At 42.1% G+C, this 23,761-nt stretch overlaps 1 protein-coding gene across 1 annotated transcript in view; it reads right to left on the reverse strand.

Moving 5' to 3' along the window:
• Positions 1-16,068, reverse strand: part of LOC134571812 (uncharacterized) — a 38,285-nt gene extending 22,217 nt beyond the window's left edge. The window contains exons 1-3 of the mRNA XM_063430419.1: positions 15,925-16,068; positions 6,524-6,645; positions 2,921-3,062 (exon numbers count right to left, since the gene is read on the reverse strand). Coding sequence (XP_063286489.1) covers positions 2,921-3,062; positions 6,524-6,623 — 242 coding nt within the window. The 5' untranslated portion in view covers positions 6,624-6,645; positions 15,925-16,068. The remainder of the gene's footprint in view (positions 1-2,920; positions 3,063-6,523; positions 6,646-15,924) is intronic.
• Positions 16,069-23,761: the final 7,693 nt, after the last annotated feature.

Raw genomic sequence — 23,761 nt, forward strand, 5'->3', positions numbered from 1 at the left:
ACTTCAGATTGTTTTTTTGTGGAGTTTTTTTTCTTTCTTTTGGATCAACAGCATAAAGGAATAGGTACGAGAAACAGTCCCCCCGCCCCCCCCCCCCATTTAAAAGTGATCTTGCTGCACTTAGGGGGGGGGGTTACAAGACATTTTAGGCAACCAGGGCTGGCGCCACCTGTAAGGCGACCTAGGCAGCCGCCTAGGGCGCAACTTACCAGGGGGCGCCGGATCCCTCTCCCCGCTGCACCTCCTCATGCTGCGCCGCCTGAGCGCTTTAGCAAGCCCCAGGCGGCGCAGCACTGCTGCATGGAGGGCGGCCGGGTTTATGACCGGCAGGAGGGAAGCGCAGAGAGCTCCCTCCTGCCGGTCTCTCCATGTAGAGTGGCCGGGCGGCGCGGAACGCGGGACAGGAACCTTTGTTTCCTGTACCCGCCGCCGGCGGAATGACAGGAAGTGCTCACTCAGTGAGCATTTCCTGTCATTCCGCCGGCGGACGGGTACAGGAAACAAAGGTTCCTGTCCCGCGTTCCGCGCGGCCACGCTACATGGGCAGGAGGGGAGGGTAAGGACCACTAAGGGGGGGGAGGGTAAGGACCACTAAGGGGGGGGGGGGTTTAAGGACCACTAAGGGGGGGGGTTTAAGGACCACTAAGGGGGGGGGGTTTAAGGACCACTAAGGGAGGGCTTTGGGGGGGTTAAAGGACCACTAAGGGGGAGGGGGGGTTTAAGGACCACTAAGGGGGAGGGGGGGGGTTTAAGGACCACTAAGGGGGGGAGGGGGGGTTTAAGGACCACTAAGGGAGGGGGGGCGGTATAAGGACCACTAAGGGAAGGGGGGGGGGAAATAAGGACCACTAAAGGGGGGGGGTGGTATAAGGACCACTAAAGGGGGGGGGGTGGTATAAGGACCACTAAGGGAGGGAGGGTGTATAAGGACCACTAAGGGAGGGGGGGGGTATAAGGACCACTAGGGGAGGGGGGACAAGGACCACTAGGGGAGGGGGGATAAGGACCACTATGGGAGGTTGGGGGGATAAGGACCACTATGGGAGGTTGGGGGGGATAAGGACCACTAGGGGAGGGGGGATAAGGACCACTAAGGGGGGTAAGGACCACCAAAGGGGGGTAAGGAGGGAGGACTACTAAGGAGAGGGGAGGAGGGTGATTACCACTAAGGGGGTGGGGGGAGTACTGGAAGGTCTACTAAGGGGTTTGGGAGAGGGAGGACCACTAAGGGGTTTGGGAGAGGGAGGACCAATAAAGGGGGAGGGGGGAGTGAGAAGACCACCAAGGGGGACTGCAGAGGGACAGGGGGCCAAGGGAGAGCACTAAGTGACAGAAGGGGAGAACACGGAGGGACAGAAGGGAAGGGGAAATTAATAATTGAGGGGAGAGCACTATGAATTTTTTTTTTTTAAAAGAAAGCTGTTCCCATCTCAGTCCCTATCCTATCCACAAACCCTCTATTTTACACTACACACATACACAATGCATCCCCCACACACACACACAGAAACATACAATGCATTCCTACTCACACACAGACACACCCGAAACACACAATTCATCCCTTACGTTCTCTTACATAATTAATGCACCCCTTACAGACACACACTGCATTCAATTACATACACAGAAACAAACCTTGCACCCCTTACACACACACACCCAGAAACATACAATGCATTCCTTACATGCAAACACACACTACATCCCCTATAAACACACTACATCCCTTACACAAATTGCACACATAAAACATCCCCAACTCATGGATGGGCCATGTAGGTGGATTTATGGGTGGACATTGTAGGCGTATGCCCCCTGGGGGCCCAGACCTTGAGCTGTGTAAGGGGCCCTAAAAAAATGGAGCTGCTTCCTGTTCGTTAATTGTTGTGAGCACTGTTAAAAACAGTCTCCAGAGAGCCGCTTCTACACCAGACCTGTGGAGCCAGACTGAGCCCATCATCAGCCTCTTGTCCTCATCTGGTGGTAAGTAGGCAATCCAATATATTATTAGTGGCACTAATCTCTAATTTACCTCACATTAAATGGATACTATAGTCACCAGAAGCACTACAGCATAATGTAGTGGTTCTGGTGTCTATAGCCTGTGCCTGTAGGCTTTTTAATGTAAACACACTGTCTTTTCAGATAAGACACTTTGTGAAGACTGGCGTTGGCCCATATGGCAGAGCATATGGGCGGGGCATTGTGATGTCACATGGTGGGCTGGACATATGGGGGGGCGGCAAAATTTTTTTTGCCTAGGGCGGCAAAAATCCTTGCACCGGCCCTGTAGGCAACATATCAGCATACCTCAGTTAAGGAAGAGGCCTTGCTGACTACACTGTTGGGTAGTGTGCCTTCCATGCAGACAAGCCTGGGATAGTACACTCCTTCTAACTGCTAGCTGATTGCCTCTGCCGTTTACAGGGCTCCTATAGTTTGCAGTTGAAGTCTTCATAAGTGTTCTCCCCAACTACACCACTTTCAGTGGGTATGTAATGTGACGAGTAGACAAACAAAATGACATACTGTAATACATTGAGTCCCTTCAGTGCTGGGAGAAGTATAAGTGTATATAAGTGTAGGAATGTAAACTGCTATATGCTGATATGCTGCGTGGGTGGCTGAGGCCCCAACATATATTTGATTAGCTCTGAGTTTGGGAGCCTTGTTGCATTATGGGTAAGGAGTGTTAGTTTCAAAAGTGAATATGAAATATTAAAGAATTACTCCAACCACCATGACCACTTCAGTGATTTGAAATAGTCATGCTAGTGGGAATCCCTATGTGAAGTAACTCTATATGTCTAAAAAAACACTATCAGAAAACATCTGACTTAGTTATTTTGTTTCCCAATTTAACAGTTTACTGAACAATATTATTTGCGATATCATAGTAAGAATTGATAAAACTTACTTAGTGTGATCGTTTTCGTATTTTAGGAGGAAATCTCCGGTGCAATTTACTTTCAATGCACTCATAACATCCCAGAAACAATAACTGTATTCTTCATAATCATTGAAGCAATCAAAGTTTGTAACGATGGACGTCCCGTGGGCTGTAAAGATAAAACACGAGCAATAAATGAACAGCTTGCTGATTGTTTGATATCATTTTATCCAAAGCAAGATTAACCATAAGGTGGCCTTGGGTAGTTACCTAGGGCCCAGGAATCTGAATTTGCTTGGTGCCCATTTACTAACCCTATGTGAACAGTGGATGGGGGTCCAAAACAGTCACATGACTAGGGCCCCGTAAGATCTGAATCCTTCTCTTATCTTGTTCATGTGGAAAGAGGTCTTCGGTCTTGGATCAAGGTTAAAGATCACTATAGTGTCAGGAAAACAAAGTGGTTTTCCTGACACTATAGTGCCCTGAGGGTCCCCCTCCCATGGCGCTGAAGGGGTTAAAACGCTGGTGACCTCTCCTCCCCCGCCGACGTCAGCTCCCGAGTGGAGCGGAATGTGCATGCGTCGCAGATGCGGCTCTAGCGGCTGTCAGGGAGACAGCCACTAGAGGCTGGATTAACCCTGCAATGTAAACATTGTAGTTTCTCTGAAACTGCTATGTTTACATCTGAAGGGTTAAAACCTGAGGGACCTGGCACCCAGACCACTTCATTGAGCTGGAGTGGTCTGGTTGACTATAGTGTCCCTTTAATAGGAGGAGTACAGATATGCAAACACATAACCACAGTTACACAAATAGAAAAGGGATTAGAAATGTCACATAATATCAGGGTTCTCAAATCTTATTTTTGACTACGTTGATCTGAACTGAATAACCGCTATGGTTAATGCATGAAAAGTCTATTCCCTTAACCAGACGATCTACCAATCTATCTCCACCTTCTCTACCGCCATTGTCACACAAAACCACGTTCTACTGAGTTTACCACCAACTTGCCAAATTTCGAAACAAAACAGCCCCCCTGGCAGTTTTTATTATTTCAACTTTAATTTTTACAGCACAATTGTCAGCACCCTGTTTATTAAATAAATCACATATGTTCCTCCAGAATTGATAGGTTTTTAGCTGATCCCGTGAGTCTATTGATAAATATAGTTTGAAGGTACACACAATGAAACATAACCACCACAGCTACTTGTAGTGGTTATAGTGTTTTATACCAAGTCCCATATATCAAGGCCTGCCCGTGAGTCTACCCATAGGGTCAAGCCCTGAGTCCGCCCACAAGGATGTAGTGCAGGCATAGGCAACCTTCGGCACTCCAGCTGTTTTGGACTACACCTCCCATGATGCTTTGCCAGCATTATAGGCGTAAGAGCATTATGGGGGATGTAGTCCACAACATCTGGAGTGCCGAAGGTTGCCTCTCTCTGATGTAGTGTATGTGTATAGTGGATGCAGTGTGTGTATAGTAGATATGGTGAGTGTTTGAGAGTAACGTGGATGCAGTGTGTGTATAGTAGATATGGTGAGTGTTTGAGAGTAACGTGGATGCAGTGTGTGCATGTGTGTGTAGTGGATGCAGAGTGTATCTGTGTAGTGGATGCTGTGTGTGTATAGTGGATGCTGTGTGTGTATAATAGATGCAGTGTGTGTGTGTGTAGTGTAGGTAACACAGTATCAGGGGATAGACCTAATACAGGACCTAATACAGGACCCTACACATACTACCTGTAAGCAGTCAGCCAGCCTGGGGTGGAGTGGTGTGTAGATATGTTAAGCATCAGGTGTGTAGCAGTCTTAGGACACACGGCCTATCACATGACCTTTATCTATGCTAAAATTCAATATCTTTGCTGTATATGTATGTTTAAACATAAAGGATTCTTAGTATGGCCCCGATTTAATATTGTTGGCTAAGCTTTTCATAGTTACATAGTTACATAGTTACATAGTTACATAGCTGAAAAGAGACTTGCGTCCATCAAGTTCAGCCTTCCTCACATATGCTTTTGCTGTTGATCCAAAAGAAGGCAAAAAACCCAGTCTGAAGCGCTTCCAATTTTGCAACAAACTAGGAAAAAATTCCTTCTTGACCCCAAAATAGCAGTCAGATGTCTCCTTGGATCAAGCAGCTATTACCCCACTAATTAGAAATTATATCCCTGTATGTTATGTTTTTGCAAGTATTTATCCAATTGCAACTTAAACATCTGTATAGACTCTGACAAAACCACCTCTTCCTGCAATGAATTCCATATCCTTATTGCTCTTACTGTAAAAAAACCTTTTCTTTGCCTTAGATGAAATCTCCTTTCTTCAAGCCTAAATGTGTGACCTTGTGTCCTATGTATAGCCCTGTTTATGAATAGATTTCCAGATAATGGTTTGTACTGGTCCCGAATATATTTGTATAATGTTATCATATCCCCTCTAAGGCGCCGTTTTTCCAAACTGAAGAGATTTAAATTTTTTTACCTTTCTTCATAACTAAAATGCTCCATTCCTTTTATCAATTTTGTAGCTCGTCTCTGCACTTTTTCTAGTGCCATGATATCTTTCTTTAGAACAGGTGCCCAAAATTGCACAGCATATTCAAGGTGTGGTCTTACCAGCGATTTATAAAGAGGCAAAATTATATTTTCATCTCGAGAATTTATGCCCCTATTTATACATGACAAAACCTTACTGGCCTTAGCAACGGCAGATTGACATTGCATATTGCTACCTAATTTGTTGTCTATAACAATTCCCAAATCCTTCTCGTGTGTGGTTATCCCTAGTTCACTACAATTTAGGGTGTAAATTGCTTGTGCATTCTTAACCCCGAAGTGCATAACTTTGCATTTTTCTACGTTAAATTTCATCTGCCATTTTAGTGCCCAGTCCCCCAATCTATCCAAATCCCTCTGAAGCAAGGCAATATCCTGCTCACATTTTATTTCTTTACAAAGTTTTGTGTCATCTGCAAACACTGATACATGGCTTTCAATGCCCATTTCAAGATCATTTATAAATATGTTAAATAGAAGCGGTCCCAAAACAGAACCCTGAGGGACACCACTTACCACTTTTGTCCAGCTTGAAAATTTACCATTTATGACAACTCGCTGTACTCTATCCTTAAGCCAATGTTCTACCCAAGAACAAGAATATTCATCTAGACCAATTTCTTTTAGTTTGAAGACTAACCTATTGTGAGGAACCGTATCAAATGCCTTGGCAAAATCCAAGTAGATCACATCCACTGCAACACACTGATCTATATTTCTACTTACTTCTTCGTAGAATGCAATTAGGTTAGTTTGACATGACCTATGTTTCATAAAACCATGCTGATTATTGCTAATAACACAGTTCTTCCCAATGAATTCCTGAATATTATCCCTTAATAGCCGTTCAAATAATTTTCCTTTCAAATTATGTAATATTTTTGGGTAAACTTTTCACATGATTTAAATATTCAAAAATAATGTTTTCATATTTTCATGTTTTTGATATATTTTAATATATGACTTTTTTTTATTATTTTTTTGTCAATCTTTATTTTCGGTTGGGCATATAGGTACAAACGAGCTTACAATTTTTTCAGTTTTACGCTTTACTTACCATTATGTACATTCCACAATACAAGAAACCAAAATAGTGTAGTTATATGCGCCATGCTGTTTGGAGTTGGTATCGCTAATAGGTTCACCACTATCTTCATGTCATTAAGGCTTCCTTAAACTCTGCAAAAATGCAACGGTATGGATTAGAATGATAAAAAGACTTTTACTATATACGCACACATGTAATTATATGCATCAACGAAATGACCGGCACTCAACCTTAAAATGTATATGTGTATTAATATGTATGTGTAGTTGCTGTTGTCTAATTTGAAAACCAAGAGCTTCCACAAGGAGAATGTTTCCAACGATCAGTCCTCCTGTCTTTAGGTAACTACCAAATTAATGAGATTTTTCGCAACCTTATCTTTTCACTATGGGCAATAAATACTCTGAAAGTTTATTTTTATTTTTTTGAATACCTGAAGTTATTTCCAAGATTATTCTGACACCTATAAGCTAGATACCAATTACATTATCCAAGCAATTAACCCAACATTTCACTTAAGATAATTAATGTTTTGGGTAAGGTAAAAGGAAGGTTAAATTAAGGTTGATGTTCGGGGAATTTCAAACATAGAAATTGTTTCTATTGTTGAAAGAGGCTCCAAAGCTCAGCTTAGAATTTCCTGTTAACTGCTTTGAAACCTCTTTCATTCACATAACCTGTCTTTTAAGTGGCTGTGAAAATATTTGTCAATTGTACTCAAGGTCCCCACCTACTCAATTGGTTAGTTCACTAGGCGAAATGACATAACAATTTCTGCAGTGGGGAAATTTTGGATACGTAGTATCTTTTGATGTATTCTGACTAAGTGGAATAGAATTTCAAAGCGTAGATGCAAAGTCGACAAAAAAGTTAAGTGCATTTACCCATCACACACTTTGGCACAAACTTTCTATGTAAGCAAGATGAAGGGAGCATTGTCCTAAAATGGCCAGTGTAAATATAAGAACATTTACAAAATATTCAGTGGAGTAGATCTAGGAATATCTGTTACAAAACTAAAATGACTCACCCACAGACTCAAAGGTCGTTCTCGAGCTAGGAGATAACTTTTTTATTCTCTATGGGGCTGTTTACAAAGGATATAGTAATTGTGAGATGTATATTTCAGAGATATCAAAAGCATTGCTAGGTTCCAAAAACATATGGAATATTCCCTAGACACACCAACATCAGGCTAGTGGGAAGGCCCTTTTGAGGTTACAGGAACATTCCAAGCCTTTACAGTGCGCAGTATGATTTCTCACCTGGAGTCTGTCAGTATGCTGCTCCCTGCCTCCACTACAGCTAAGTGATAGCCAAAAGCTCTCTGTCTGAGCTAGGCCCACCAATGCTGGCCTTAGATTAGGAAAGCTGGCGTAAGTTCCTAACAGGAGTTTCTGGCTTTCACTTTCAATTGCAGAGAGTGGTCCGCATTCTAAAACTGCCGAGGGAGAGCCAGGATACTCCTGGCACCATAACCACTATAGCAGGCTGTAGTGATTATGGTGCTTGGATTGTTCTTTTAATAAACATCTGACATGTTTTTGTACAATAAAAACTTTCTCCTAATTCTGTCCTCATTATGTCCACCATTGTCTCATAACTCATTGCTTGTAACTTGACATTGACAGTCATCGGTCTAGTACAGGGGTATGCACCTCCAGCACTCCAGCCTACACCTGATCACCTGATTTAGTAGCACTGCAGAGGTAGTCACGTGGCTACCAGAATGTTGCGTTCTACTTCTACTTTAGCTAGATAGTTGAACCCACACAATTTCCAATAACAGTCTTGTTATAAAATTTTTTATTAATGAGGGTTTTTATAGAAATTACTGACATAGACCCACAGCAAAGTTGTGGCAGTAAAATGTTGCATGTTGGCTTACCCTGAAGAATGATAGCCTTAAAGACAAAGTGGATTTAATGTGTACATTACACTGTTATTGTTTGCTTCTCACATAATGTAATTGTTTTGGAGTATATTACAAATCCTAAGTTCGAATTAAAGTTTCATGATTCTCACGAAGATTTTCTATTTTTATTTTATGCTTCCAACTCTTAACATTTCCTCCTCATAGCCAAGTAATTTTAAAGCAGTAAATATGCCGATTAGATCTCTGCCCCTAGGGCAAATATTTTTATGATTAATGCATAAAACTGGTCTTTGAAGCAATCTATTAGGCAAGAGTTTCAGATATCTTGAGGAAGCATTGCTTACATACAGAAAAAAAAATCCTGCTTTGCTTCATTTTTTTCTTAGGCTTTAAAAAATGTGATTATTATATAAAATGAGTCGACCAGGCATTCCGTGCCATTCAAAAAAATCCAAAGCAGTGAATCTGTCCAGTCCTACAACATCTAGAAATAGCTCTCATTTTAAAGCCACATCAATCATTTAGTATTATTATATAGGCAGTTGTTAACAAAAAAAAATTACTTGTTTCTTAAAAAATATGGTCATGGGATCATATTATTTGTTTGCAACTTGTTATGCAACCTTCTGAACGTTAAAGGGTTAAAGAGTGCATGGTTGGTGTGCCCATGTGCCCGTATTCTATAGAGGTCAGCTGGCCTGGTCCTATGTCCTGTCTGCATTATGGTCAGTATTAGGGGCGGGTGATTTCCTTCTGCTTACTGAGGAACAACCTCTATTTTCTTAGAAACAATTACAAAAAAAACCAAAAAACAATACGTCAAGCTTTATTCTCTATCTCTTTCACATCCTGTGATTTATCCACAAATATAAGCAATATTATCTTATAATGTCGAGTGCAGCACATAACCTATTCAAGGCTAGTCGTCAGTGAGTTAAAGGGACACTAGTCACCTAAACAACTTTAGCTTGAGTTAATGTTTTTATTTGGGTTTCTTTTATGCGATGCCTCGTTTTTTGTTTAATACGTGTAAATAGAGATTTAGCGAATTACATCACAATCCAGTTCGGTTCTGGCACAGCCAAAGCACACAATGCAAATGAGAAGCATTACAAAAACAACGTTTCATTTTTTCTTTCACTATGTTAAATGGCGAAAAAGGTCAAAATTATAATGACCATTGACAGGAAACAAGATGGAGGCACCTGGTTCCAAGGTAGATGTGTGGATATCTACACTTCATTTTATTGTTCAGCCCTCACAAAAAAAGATTTGCTATAAATAGGGGATAAATAATTAGAAAATTAAAAGGTGTGTGTGAAGTGACAGTTCTGCTTTAAGAACCAATGCTGGAAGACATCCAGCGGAGAAACTAATATCTTCCAATCAAAACATTGCCATGAGGTGGGAATTTAAAACCAACAAAGTTTTTTGTCAAATATTCAAATGAAAAAACAGTAGCTGGGTGGCCATTGTGCTAGTAGTTTCCCCAGTGGCCGTTTTTACATTTCTGCGGAATTGTTAAGCTCCTACTGTATAGGAGATATTCTGGTGTCTGGTTTAGCCCAACAGGAAGACACAAGCTGTGTGCTGTCAATGCAAGAAACTGTGGTACACATATTAAACACAATAGGACAGGATAATGTATCACTTAAGCGCTCTCTTTTTGTATTTCCAGGAATACTCAAAGCACTATGGTGGGAGGTCGCCCCCATTGTAACGAATCAAGGATCAAAGTATTTTTGAACAGTGTGACTTCTTACTTGGGGTCTGCTGGGCCCGCTCCCATCCTCCCATCCTAAGCAGGAACTTCTCTTATCTCTCCTGTTAGCTTTCCTGCAGTGCAGGGCTTAGATCATTGGCCAAGAGTGCCAGTTGACTGACTCAACTCAATAGCCCAGGAGAGCTAATGGGTGTTCCTTCCCACCTACTTTAGTAGTCTAAGTGGGGAGTGGCGTCTAGTGGACTCCCGAAGTAGAACTATTTAATAACTGTTCGTTACACCAGGGGTGGGCTGCCAAAATACTCCTGACATCATAACCACTATAAAGAGCTGTAGTGGTTATGGTGCTTGGAAAGCGTTAACATACTCTTGTCTATTAAATGTTTTATTTGTTTTTGTCTAATGTGTTCTATTTTACATTTATTGTTATGTAATGCAATAACTTGTTATACTGTGTTAAAAATATATCGTTGCTTAAAAAAAGTTACATCTGTGTCTCATTATATCCAGATTTTTGTTTCCATTTCGGGATCATTACTTTCTACGCATTATCAAAATATTTTTAATCTTAAAATTCAGTACTCGCCAATGTAGTGTAATGTTGAACTGGCTAAAAAAAAAAAAAAAAGTCTCACTGGAATGTTTTTTTTTCAGCACTTTTCATACAAAACACTGCCACAAAGAGAGGTCTCCAAGACAGCAATGCGTATCTGGCAGCCTTAAGTGAAACAGACTGAAGACAGGGAAGCCACTGAAGCATACACCTGTAAATCAGTGGCACTTTGCCCAAGGCAGGTACCAAAACATTAATACACAGAGGTGTGGTTGGAAGTGAGAATGAGGGAGGTTTATTACTGAGAATTGGAGATGGTTTTATGCCAGTTACTTATGCAATTGAGTTTGACATTTTTATAATGTAGTTAAAAACACAAAATCTAAAACAGTCCAACAACAATTTACAGTAAGTTTAATTACTAAGTGGCTCTGTGATGCGCACGTGATGCGCACGTAGCAAAAATCCCAGTCTCCTCATAAAAAATCCCAGTCTCCTCAAAAAAAACAACAACACTGAGACACTAGGGACACTGGCACACTACGAACACTGAGACACACCATGGACACTAGGAGATATGGGGACACTGAGATACTAGGGACACTGGCTGTAAGACATGGGGACACTGGGAGTGCCCGTGTCTCAAAGTGGCCCAGTGGCCCCATGTCTTTGTGTCCACTTGTGTGTCAGTGTCCCCATGTCACCCCGTGTCCCCTAGTGTTTGTATCCCCATGTCTCCTAGAGTCCCTTAGAGTCTTTGTCCTCATATCTTCCAGTGTCCCCATGTCATTAGGGGACACTGTGAGACATGGAGACACAGACACTAGGGGAGACTGGGAAAGACATGGGAACTCTGGGAGACTAGGGACACAGACCCTAGGGAGACTGGGAGACATGGGGACAGCGAGAAACATCGGGGACCCTGAGAGACTAGGGGCTACTAGGAGACTTGGGGCCACTGTGGGGACACAGACACTAGGGAGACGTAGAGACATGGGGACAGTGAGAGACACCAGGGACACTGAGAGACTAGGGGCTACTATGACCCTAATGTCTCAGGGTCTCCATTTTCCCCAGTGTCTGTGTTCCCATTTGTAGAGAGAGGCAGGGAGGGAGATGAAACATAGAAACATAGAATGTGACGGCAGATAAGAACCATTCGGGCCATCTAGTCTGCCCAATTTTCTAAATACTTTCATTAGTCTCTGGCCTTATCTTATAGTTAGGATAGCCTTATGCCTATCCCACGCATGCTTAAACTCCTTTACTGTGTTAACCTCTACCACTTCAGCTGGAAGGCTATTCCATGCATCCACTACCCTCTCAGTAAAGTAATACTTCCTGGTATTATTTTTAAACTTTTGTCCCTCTAATTTAAGACTATGTCCTCTTGTTGTGGTAGTTTGTCTTCTTTTAAATATAGTCTCCTCCTTTACTGTGTTGATTCCCTTTATGTATTTAAATGTTTCTATCATATCCCCCCTGTCTCGTCTTTCCTCCAAGCTATACATGTTAAGATCCTTTAACCTTTCCTGGTAAGTTTTATCCTGCAATCCATGAACCAGTTTAGTAGCCCTTCTCTGAACTCTCTCTAAGGTATCAATATCCTTCTGAAGATACGGTCTCCAGTACTGCGTACAATACTCCAAGTGATGTCTCACCAGTGTTCTGTACAATGGCATGAGCACTTCCCTCTTTCTACTGCTAATACCTCTCCCTATACAACCAAGCATTCTGCTAGCATTTCCTGCTGCTCTGTTACAATGTCTGCCTACCTTTAAGTCATCAGAAATAATCACCCCTAAATCCCTTTACTCAGATGTTGAGGTTAGGACTCTATCAAATATTCTGTACTCTGCCCATGGGTTTTTACGTCCAAGATGCATTATCTTGCACTTATCCACATTAAATGTCAGTTGCCACAGCTCTGACAATTTTTCTAGTTTACCTAAATCATTAGCCATATGGCTTATCCCTCCTGGAACATCAACCCTGTTACATATCTTAGTATCATCAGCAAAAAGACATACCTTACCATCAAGACCTTCTGCAATATCACTAATAAAAAAAGAGAATGGGTCCAAGTACAGATCCCTGAGGTACCCCACTGGTGACAAGCCCATGCTTCGAATATACTCCATTTACTACAACTCTCTATTGCTTGTCACTCAGCCACTGCCTTACCCATTCAACAATATTGGAATCCAAACTTAAAGATTGCAAATGAGGGTCAGAAATAGATTGGGGGTTTTGTAAAAAAAACTGTTGTGTGTTTTTTCAGTTTGCGCTATAATTTTCCATTCATGCCAGTTTCCTATGTAAAAACTGTTGTCAGCCTATGTATATATTGACACATTTTGTTCTGGTTCTGCCGGACTGACTTCTGGCATAATACAATGCTAGACAAAATAGACACTGAATTGTTTTTCACTTTTACACAAACACAGTGCCACTAATTGTGTAAAGATGAATTTATGGAGTGCAGTTAGTACTACATGAGCTGGAGGCACAGTTAGACATGGGGTACTAAAACTGAAAATGGTTTATGGGATAAAGTAAACTGATTGGTTGCTGGGATGGAGTGAGGGGAAGGGGGACTAAAACTGGGATCTAATAAGCAGAGTGTTACTCAGAGCCCACAAACATTTAAGTTAGCCCAGTAGATATATGAGTGGGTAGAATGCATTTCGATTAAAAAATCTCTAAAGACCAATGATTTTAATTATTATATAAGCGTGCATAGCCATGTATGAGCCATAATTTCAACGTTTCATTCCATAGAAAAATAGACTTGGGCAGCAAATAAGAAAAACGCCAGATTTGATCAATCATTCTTTTTTATTTTAATCTAGAATCACGAAACTAAATGACCATGCTCAGCCCTTGCACGTTTCAGTTGGTTAGTGATTCATGTATATTTAGTCTTGGAGTTCGGGAGTTCGGCCGATACACTACATCGAACCAAATTAGGACGAATTGCAATTTAAACCGAATCGAATCTCTAAATCTATTAGAAACTCTAAAATCAAAATTTCCTATCCAAAAAACCTTAATGCATAAATATTCCCTGATCATTTCATAGTCCGCAATAGATATACTGCAGTCATTAAACACTAAACTGCAAATGGTGGCGATTGAAGAACTGAATCTAAATAAGACATGTGGGTGGGAAAATAAATCTCTAGCCCCGAATTATAACTTTTTTTTTTATTTAATGTCAGCTGTTTTAGGGCACATTGTGTGTATAGTTATAGTTCATAAATTAAAGGAACACTATAGTCACCTAAATTACTTTAGCTAAATAAAGCAGTTTTAGTGTATAGATCATTCCCCTGCAATTTCACTGCTCGATTCACTGCCATTTAGGAGTTAAATCACTTTGTTTCTGTTTATGCAGCCCTAGCCATACCTCCCCTGGCTATGATTGACAGAGCCTGCATGAAAAGAAAACTGGTTTCACTTTCAAACAGATGTAATTTACCTTAAATAGTATCTCAATCTCTAACTTGAACTTTAATCACATACAGGAGGCTCTTGCAGGGTCTAGCAAGCTATTAACATAGCAGGGGATAAGAAAATCTTAATTAAACAGAACTTGCAATAAAGAAAGCCTAAATAGGGCTCTCTTTACAGGAAGTGTTTATGGAAGGCTGTGCAAGTCACATGCGGGGAGGTGTGACTAGGGTTCATAAACAAAGGGATTTAACTCCTAAATGGCAGAGGATTGAGCAGTGAGGCTGCAGGGGCATGTTCTATACACCAAAACTGCTTCATTAAGCTAAAGTTGTTCAGGTGACTATAGTGTCCCTTTAACACAACTCGCAGTCAAGTGTATATACTACAAAATAGCAACACTAAAAAATTGTATTATTAGATTGCCTTTTTTCTTGGTAAAATAATCTGTAAAAACTAAAAATTAGTTTTTTTTTTTTTAACTTGTCCCTTCGACTCTTCCCCTTTAAATGGGTCAAGTTGAGTGCATATTAGTCATGCATTCCGTCAGCAACTTGTGTTTTGCCAAGAGGTGGAGAATAGAAACTAAATTCCAGTAAGCAGAAAGAAAGGTAATAAATATGATCTACGTAAACAGAGCAATCAGCCACATACATTCCCCTGTCCTGCAGCTCCCTGCTCATTGGTAATGAGATTTTCACAGGGTAAATGTTTGAATTTATCATGAAATCCTTGGTAAATTAGAACAAATAAATAAATACAGATTGCATACAGATATAACTTGCAGTCTGTCAAACAAACAAAGTGACAGATTTTAACAACACATAATAACAAACTATGTCCACCCTTGCCTCTATTTTAAAATATCAGCCCATGTGTATCTGTTTACTCTTCAGGACAGAATTATGCCTTGCACATTCAATGCATTCATGCAAAACCACTGGGAGGCCATTCCAGGTATCTACTACATTTCCAGTAGAACACTTTCTTTTAGTCACCAGTCCTTCCGCCCTCCAGCATAAACCTACGTCCTCTTTTTTTGGAGCACTTCTCACGCACACATTGCTTAATTCAGTATAAGGCAACAGACATGTACGCATTCCTCTAGAACCTTGGTTAACTCTTACTGTGCTATCTGTCAGAAAAACACATCTCGCTGAAGTCCAGATCACAGCACTTACTGGATATGATAAAAATCCCCTAAAAGACTTTTAAAAAAAGAAAATAAACGCTCGCGGATCAGACTCATTACAGCATTACAAGACGTTCTACTCATTAACCCTTAAATAACCCAATGTTAAACTTTGTCTTCATCACAATCTAGTCCTTAACGTTCTCATGCCAGCCCGGAATGCCCTGCTTATTAGAGATTTGACAGGGGCTTTTCAGAGGGCATTGGCTATTCGGCTTACAATGCTTATTTAGATTTGACAGATCCACTGCGGTTCTTAAACGAGTGAGTCTTTTTATTTTGATGTAGAATCATTAAAGAACAGACAGCATAGACCAGGGGTAGGCAACCATCGGCACTCCAGATGCTGCGAACTACATCTCTCACAATGCTCTTACAGCCGTGCTACTGGCAAAGCATCATGGGAGATGAAGTCCAAAATATCCGGAGTGCCGAAGGGTGCCTAACCCTGGCATAGAGTGTCATTGTTCCTTAATGGTTTACGATTACAAGTCTGAATAATTCAGTGTAACTTTTTAATATTAGAACCCCGTAAACACAGAATTTCAGCCACCCCAATTCACGACTTTCAACTCCAAGATCCATATCGCAGAATCCAGAATTCGAAACTTACTTTATGGCCGGTCCTTCACATGGATGTGTCGTGGTCTAGCAAAGAAGGGGACTTCATATTTCATGTCTGTTCTCAGCTTACAGTGGTTTCCTCTGCCTAAATGTATTTCCTCTTTTGAGGTTTAGTCCTGCCCCCTTTTACAGCTTACTGTGTTTTTCCTGTCCTTTTATAATGAAACGATTTCCCAGCACTGGCTCGAAAAATGTGGGCAGGAGTTAAATGCTGTAAATGTTAATGATCGTTCACCCTCTTTCCCTTAGGATAAGAAGGTGTCCTGACTTGTATCGTTCTGATTTTGCCAAGCTTCCATTTCTGTTTAGCTTTTTGTGTGTTTTCTTTTAGCGATACAAAAAAAAAAAAAAAGGAACTTTATTCACATAAAAAGAATAATAGAAGAGAATGTACATGGTGCAATGCACAAGCATAGACAGAATTGCAAGAAAGTTATCAAACCACTGTGGTATAGGTTTGCAGCAAAAATGTTAAGGGACAATTATACCACATAACGTATGCAAACGGTTACAATTTACTACAGCTATCATCACTTTTATATTGTGCTTAGAATATTTAGCTTCTTCACTATGAGTTTGTTTAATTAAAAATCTTTACAAGGTTTCCGTGTCAACATAGGACAAAACAGCAATGTTTTGTAAAGATTGCTGTTTAGGGATACCTAAAATGTAAAAATTATGTAAATTACATTTTTCAGTTATTTGTCCATTCTTACCAGAAAACTTGGGAGGATAAAACATTTTAAAGATTATTTTAAATAGGGGTCTCAAATGTGCTAATGGAAAATAAAAACAAATTATCTGCACATACAGTTGATTGTACAGCTCTACGGAATTTGCTGGCACTATATAAATAATAAAATAATAATAATAATTGACCTAGGTATGTACGTATAATGATCAAAAACAATACCTTACTTAATGGTATTTGTAATGAAACTATAAATCAGTTTTAAAGATGCTGAGTTGGAAAAGACTGAAAAAAATTGTTAAGAAATGCTCATTTACAAGAGATTGGGTTGCTTTGAATCATTTTTACACACGCAGTTACTAATAACAAACTTCCCCATTAGCCTACCTAAACACACGGATGAAAACATGTCCAAATACATGGAGATTTGATATCACTAATGTAGAACATCTGCCTTAGCAATATCTGAAGATGGATGCTGACGTGCACGGGGGACCCAGGTAAGTGTGAAACCTTTAGAAAATGGTTTAACACTTTACCATTGGGATGTGCCAGGGGACATGGTAAGCAGCCAAGCCATTTTCGATTGGTAGTGGTTATGGTGCATACATCAATAACATATACCCTACTTGTTAAGTGTATAGTTTTTTTTGGATAACACGTGTGCACCAAATATTGTGAAAGATGCTAACATAACCAATAGCATGGTCACAAAATGAACAGACAACTGTGAATCCCTTCACTACCATTTTTTTTCCCTGCACAAATGTCTACATTACAAGTAACCGTTGACCAGGATCCTTCAAACACAGAAAATTCGCAGATGCCAACAGGACTACTGGTTTTCACCCAATCTGGCCCATTCTTGGTCTGCACACATGGCGATTTTGTGGACCTGGGCCGCGAGCTACAACTGCCTGCAATTAACATGCGCTGGCCTGACCCACTGGATTTTAATGCCCAACCCCGGCCACCTCACCCAAGACCCGCATTGCCACAAAGACACCGTTGGGAACGCCAGGAGGCCATCCGCCCTCTGGGTACATCTGGCTTAACCACCCTCTATGAGTGCAAGCTCTCAGCATATTAACGCAATGTACCTCTGAGACCCTTCTTATTTTTGTCTGCCTACACCGCTACCATGCCCATAGTTCCTGAATTTATTTTGCATGGACTTCCATGATCTACTACCGAGTAAGCCCACAAGCACAGTGGCCCGCACCATATAATTCAGAAGTTTTGACAAAATTATATCTAGGTTTTTTTTTTCACCCCCTGCATCGACTTCCGGAACTCTCGCTTGCCAACACCATGATTGACGCCCAAGGCTCACCTACACCACAGCCACGCTCATGTCTCCTAGTTTGTTGATAGGGGGGACTATTATACACACGTAACCCCATGGGCACCACAAGACTCTATCGTGTAGCCGAGAGAGGGGTGGGATTGCCATTAAAGAAAACATGTTCCCCCAATGGACACTCTGTAACTGAGAGACCATCTTCCCCCAGTGTCATGGAGTAACACTTCCGGGTTCGGCACTCAGCGGTGAGGAGCCGGACCCCGCCCCCCTCTGACACAGCTCTGACGGTATTTAGGGAGACTGGGCCAGAGAGAGGGTGCTTTGTGATTGATTGTGTGAGCTAACGTGTGAGCTGCCTCCGTGAAACCGCGGGCTCCACAGGATCAGCTACTGGGAGCTACTTCCACCAGACTTACCTCTCCACAAGCTCAGACAAGCCATTCCAGCCTTTGAGAAAATCCAAGGATTGCTGCATGCCATAAAGGATTACTGGAGAACGGATACTTTGCTACTTTACAAGTGGACCATATTTCTGAACTATTGGAGGACTACCCATATTAACCTTAAGTATATCTTTCAGCTATTTGTCTGCAATATCATTTATTAATGAACTGATGCTTGCTTACTCAAACCTTCATTGCTACAAGTTACTAATCTCATGAAGGACAACTCCCATCATGCTTATTCGCTATGAACTGTTTCTTGCTTTGCAATTACATTCAGTGCTTCAAGTAACTAATCTCATGAAGGACAACTTCCATCATGCTTATTCACTATGAACTGTTCTTGCTTTGCAAATATCCTTAGCTACTTGATTATTGTTGAAGATTGTTCTCATGAACTAATGTTACTTAATGCATCTCTGAAGGAATACTTAATAATGAACTTTGTGTTGTTGATTACTTGCACTTCTTCTTATTGGATTATTGCCTAAATGCAATTAATTTAAGTTAACACTTATTAAAACTTCGGTTGAATCAAGTTACCAGTGATTCTCTCTTTTCTTAAAGCTACAGTATTGATACTTAAGGATTCTCCATTTCTTCACTATTGTAATTAGGGAGATTACAAGCTGCAGTTGAGTTCCAATCCAAATCACCCCTAGTAGCGTAACACCCAGGTGGAGACACACCCCTACATGGTCTGGGATCTTGACCTACGCACACACCACCCACCCACATGTGAGACTAAAGAGGACCAGGGCTCACCGCTGAGCCCAGCCGGGTTGGAGGAATGTGGAGAATGCAACATAGCCGAGTGTAAGACTCTACGTGACATGTTTATAAGCTGAAGATTGCACTTTCTTTTTCTCTGCTCATATCCCCTCTCTCTTTGGGCAGCCAAGAGCCTCCACGCCACGTACATGCTCACACATGCTCACAGATGCAGGGGGCCCAGTTGCCGCTTTCAAATCCATACTCATCTAAGTTACTAAGCTGCAGGTTTGACGTTCCCAGCACTACCTGCCACGGCACCTAAGACAATTGCCTAGACAGATATGGCCAGCCACAGCCACAATAATGATGGTCAGACGGGGAGAGCTTCCTAGGCCACCCTTAACCACCCAGCGCTCCCACGTGCCACACAGCACCATTCCACTTATCCCCTTGACCTAAACACTTAAGCAGAGAAGACTAGTTGAGGGCAATCTACTGGCTGCTTGCGTTGTTTCTAACTTAGACAAGTCGGGGTTCCGATGATGCCGTGCAGGGTTAGTGACCAGGAAGCAGACTTACTCTGTGCATGTCGCAACCCTGTCGCATACTGGGGCATGCTTACAACTTTCCAATACTTTGTATAATTCTGTGTTGTTCAAATTGTTCTTATTTACTTGTTACTTACTATCTGTTGGTGCGGCTCCAACCAAAACCCCAGAGGTCAGTGTGTATAAACATAGAAGGGTAGACCTCCCAGTTCCGTATCATAGGAGCGGGAGCCTCTCACCCTCCCTACACTGACGCCTAAGTTAGACCGGAGACCTAAACTGATCTCCGGTGTTCATACCCACTACACTTTTCCCTTACACCCCCCCACCACCGTCCTTACCCTAGCCAACCTCCTACCCCTACCTACTTTATTTATTTATCCCCTCTAGGGGGCCTTGCATAGCCTGTACCCGCACAATGCCAGGACGGGCTCCATCCCTGGGGCCGACATATGTCTCAGCTCCCCTGTTCGTGGACTGAACGTCCCAGAGAAAAGATCCTACATGCTTCGACACTGCCGGAGCACACATGCACACATTGTCTACCTGCAGTAAACCCACTTCAAACTAGGCTCCACCCCAAAATATTGCAATCATATCTACACAAGGATTTTTTTAGCGACAACCCTCAGGGCAAATCCAAAGGCACAGCTATACTTGTACACAAATCCATTCCATTTGTTGCTGAGTCCAATCTGACGGGCTGGGACGGCCGCTACTTATTCATGCGGGGAAAGATCCTGGACACTCCATACACCTTTGCCAATGTATATGCCCCCAACACCGGACAGAGAAGGTTCTTGCGCTCGGCCCTTAAAATTCTCGCTGACTTCACGGTGGGTTGCCTGGTTCTGGGGGGAGACTACAACAAATTAAACGCGTTTAATTCCATCACCACTGGCCATTACATCCCCACTCAAATGCAGATGGCAAACATCATTATTTTACCAAAATAGGGCAAGGATGCTGAGCAGTGTGCAAACTATCGCCCCATCTCGTTACTAAACTGCGATCTAAAACTGTGATCTAAACTGCGAATAGGTTAGGGCCCGTTCTCCGCCAGCTACGTCCACAGACCAGTAAGGGTTCATCCCGAATAGGGAGGCACAAGACAACACTGCAAGAGTCCTGTCCCTGATACACCAAGCGCAGAGCCAATCGGAGAGCATTCTCCTTCTATGGACAGACGCGGAGAAGGCCTTCCGCAGGGTTGGATGGGACGTCTTATTTGCAACACCTACCGCACGGATATGCGTCAATGGGGTTTACACAGATACACGTAACAGAACAAGACAGGCATGCTCCCTGTCGCCACTGCTCTTCATCCTTGCCCTTAAACCATTCCTGCAGGCAGTGCTGACAAACCCTGATATTGCAGCGCTGACGCTGGGACCTGTCCACCATAAAGTAACGGCATATGGCAACGATATGCTGTTCATGTATCTAACCCAGGAGTAACCCTCCCAAACATAATGGCGGCATTCAAACAGTATGGAAGACTATCCAACCTCAAAATTAACTTAACCAAATCTATGATACTGAACGTGAACATCCTGCTATGGCGCGCTGACCCGGTCCGTCAGAGTTTCCCCTTCATGTGGAATGAGACAGCAATTGAATACCTCGGCATGTGGGTCACAGGGGATCTGGTACGTTTGTACCATGATAATTTTATCCCTACTGAACACAATCCCCAAAAACTTGGAAGAATGGGTGTTACCACACTTCTCGTGGGCCGAGTGGCCATCATAAAAATGAACATATTGCCGAGAATTCTGTACCTTTTTCATACACTCCCAATCATACTTCCTAGAGCTTTCTTTGCATCACTCCTAATCAAATTTATCTGGAAGGGAAATAACCCAGGCAGAAGTTCTCCTGGATGACACTGTGGGCGGGCTTGGAGGTGGGCACCCAGGGGCCCAGACCTTGAGCTGTGTTAGGGGCCCCAAAATTTCTGATGGCGGCCCTGATTGGAGGACTTATGGCTCACCGCACAGGACTGGACACAGGCTTATACAGACATCTGGACACCAAGGCTAATCCCAGGCATGACCCCCCAAATTTCATGACCAACACATCAAGGAACCAGCTGCAATATAAAGATTAGCACCAAGCGACAGGTTTGCTTGCCTGCATAGACCCCTGACCCTAGGGCAAAAGGAGCCTTGGCACACTGGAGGTGGGACACTGGGCACAGCTTCTCCCTATTTCCCCCCTTGTCTCCCCCCCCACACTCCCTCCCCCTCCCCGTCATCACATTACCACACTCCCTTCCCGCTTTTCCCTGACCTCAACCGACCCCAGATCAATTAAGTTTTGGAACTGGCTGACATGCACGATAAATTCTGCATCTCTGAAGCCGTGAGCTCCCATGTTTTACAACACCCATAAGCGCCCCCTACTGAGAAAGCAGGAGAATGGAGGTAGAGAGGACGAGCCAGACCGCACATATCACGAGTAGTGACCATACTTCCAGGGGACAGGTGGACACGGAACATACACAGGCCCCAGCCTTGATAGGCATGCTGTCAGTACTGATTCTGGTTATTGTATTGTTATGCTACTACCACAGAGACCTGTGAGTATCACTGCTACATGCTTGTTATTTTCCATAATGAAAAAACAAAACAAAAAAAAAACTCCACAATAAAAAAATATTTACAACAACAACAAAAATAGAATGACATTAAAGGGACACTATAGTCACCAGAACAACTACAGCTTATTGAATTTGTTCTGGTGAGTAGAATCATTACCTTCAGGCTTTTTGCTGTAAACACTGTCTTTACAGAGAAAATGCAGTGTTTACATTACAGCCTAGTGATAACGTCACTGGCCACTCCTCAGATGGCTGTTAGAGATCCTTCCTGGGTCATAGCTGCCTAAAAATTGGACATTAAACTGAAAAATACAAAGAATTAAAATAACTACAATGATTATCAAATAGAACATAAATAATATTTTAATTAAAATATAGGATGCCGTGTAACATAATGAACTATTGTTTTGCAATGTTATCACCATTCATCACATTCTCCTGAAGTGGTGTACAGTATTGTTAGTCAATCATTTTCTTCATCAAGGAAGTGCAAATGATCTGTTTTCAAAAGATAATTTACATAAACCACAGAAATTGTTTAAAATATAATATGAAGAAAAATCATATCTGTGATCAAAACTTTATGTATTCTACACTGGTTTTCCTGTTCTGCGGTTTTTCGAACTTCACACCTTTTCAGTTCTTTAATATTACCTAATACTACCAGCCCATGCCTCTCTCTAAAAATTAAAGGCTAAAAGTGTAACATAAAAGCAACAATATACTATTAGGGAAACTATTACTTTAACCTACCTACTTTGGTGCCCATCCCCCAGTGTGAGCACCGGCCTCGCAGTGGCCATCCACCTCTCTAGCAGAGATTTGAAGATTGATAATCCCAGCCAATCCAATGCTTCACACCCAGGGAGGTATTGGGAAGCTAGTGTGCATGCTGAAAATTGCTGCACTGTGCCAAACAACTGCTATGAGCAGCTTTAGATTGAGAACACAGTATGACTCAGTTCACACTAGAGATGTATTTAATTCTGCAATAGAAACATTGCCATTCCTACAAAACAGGGTTATAAGGTTACTCCAACCATTTGGATCACTTTAGTGATTTGAAGTGGTCATGGTGGTAGGAGTCAGTATGTTTCTTGTGTGCACTTAATTGCACCCCCAGCACCTGTCAAATTGGCAGCCCAAAACTCTGTACCAGGCTGCCAATGTCAATTTTGTGCATGTTTTATGTGTGTGTGAAGTCAGCGAGCACTTCACGATGGCAATAGACATAAAAATCTTCCCCTTTGCAGGCACAGCGCCTGTAAGGGGTAGACAGCTTCCACACTCCTGCCCAACGTGTGTTCCATCCCTCCTCCCTCCGTTGCATAATTGTTTTAAAAAACTAAAGAGAAAAAAAACATTCCCTCCCTCAGTCCCTGAGGAGGTGCGGACGCCGGGACCTTCGCCAGACGCTGGATTCAAGGTGAGTAAAAGACAGTTTTTTTTTTTACAGGTTTTACTCCGAATGAAGGTAGGGGGGAAGTGCCTCAAAAGAGTTAAAGTAACCCTTGAAAACAACATG

Source organism: Pelobates fuscus, chromosome 8, assembly GCF_036172605.1.
Source record: "Pelobates fuscus isolate aPelFus1 chromosome 8, aPelFus1.pri, whole genome shotgun sequence".
In the NCBI taxonomy this organism is placed as follows: Eukaryota; Metazoa; Chordata; class Amphibia; order Anura; family Pelobatidae; genus Pelobates; species Pelobates fuscus.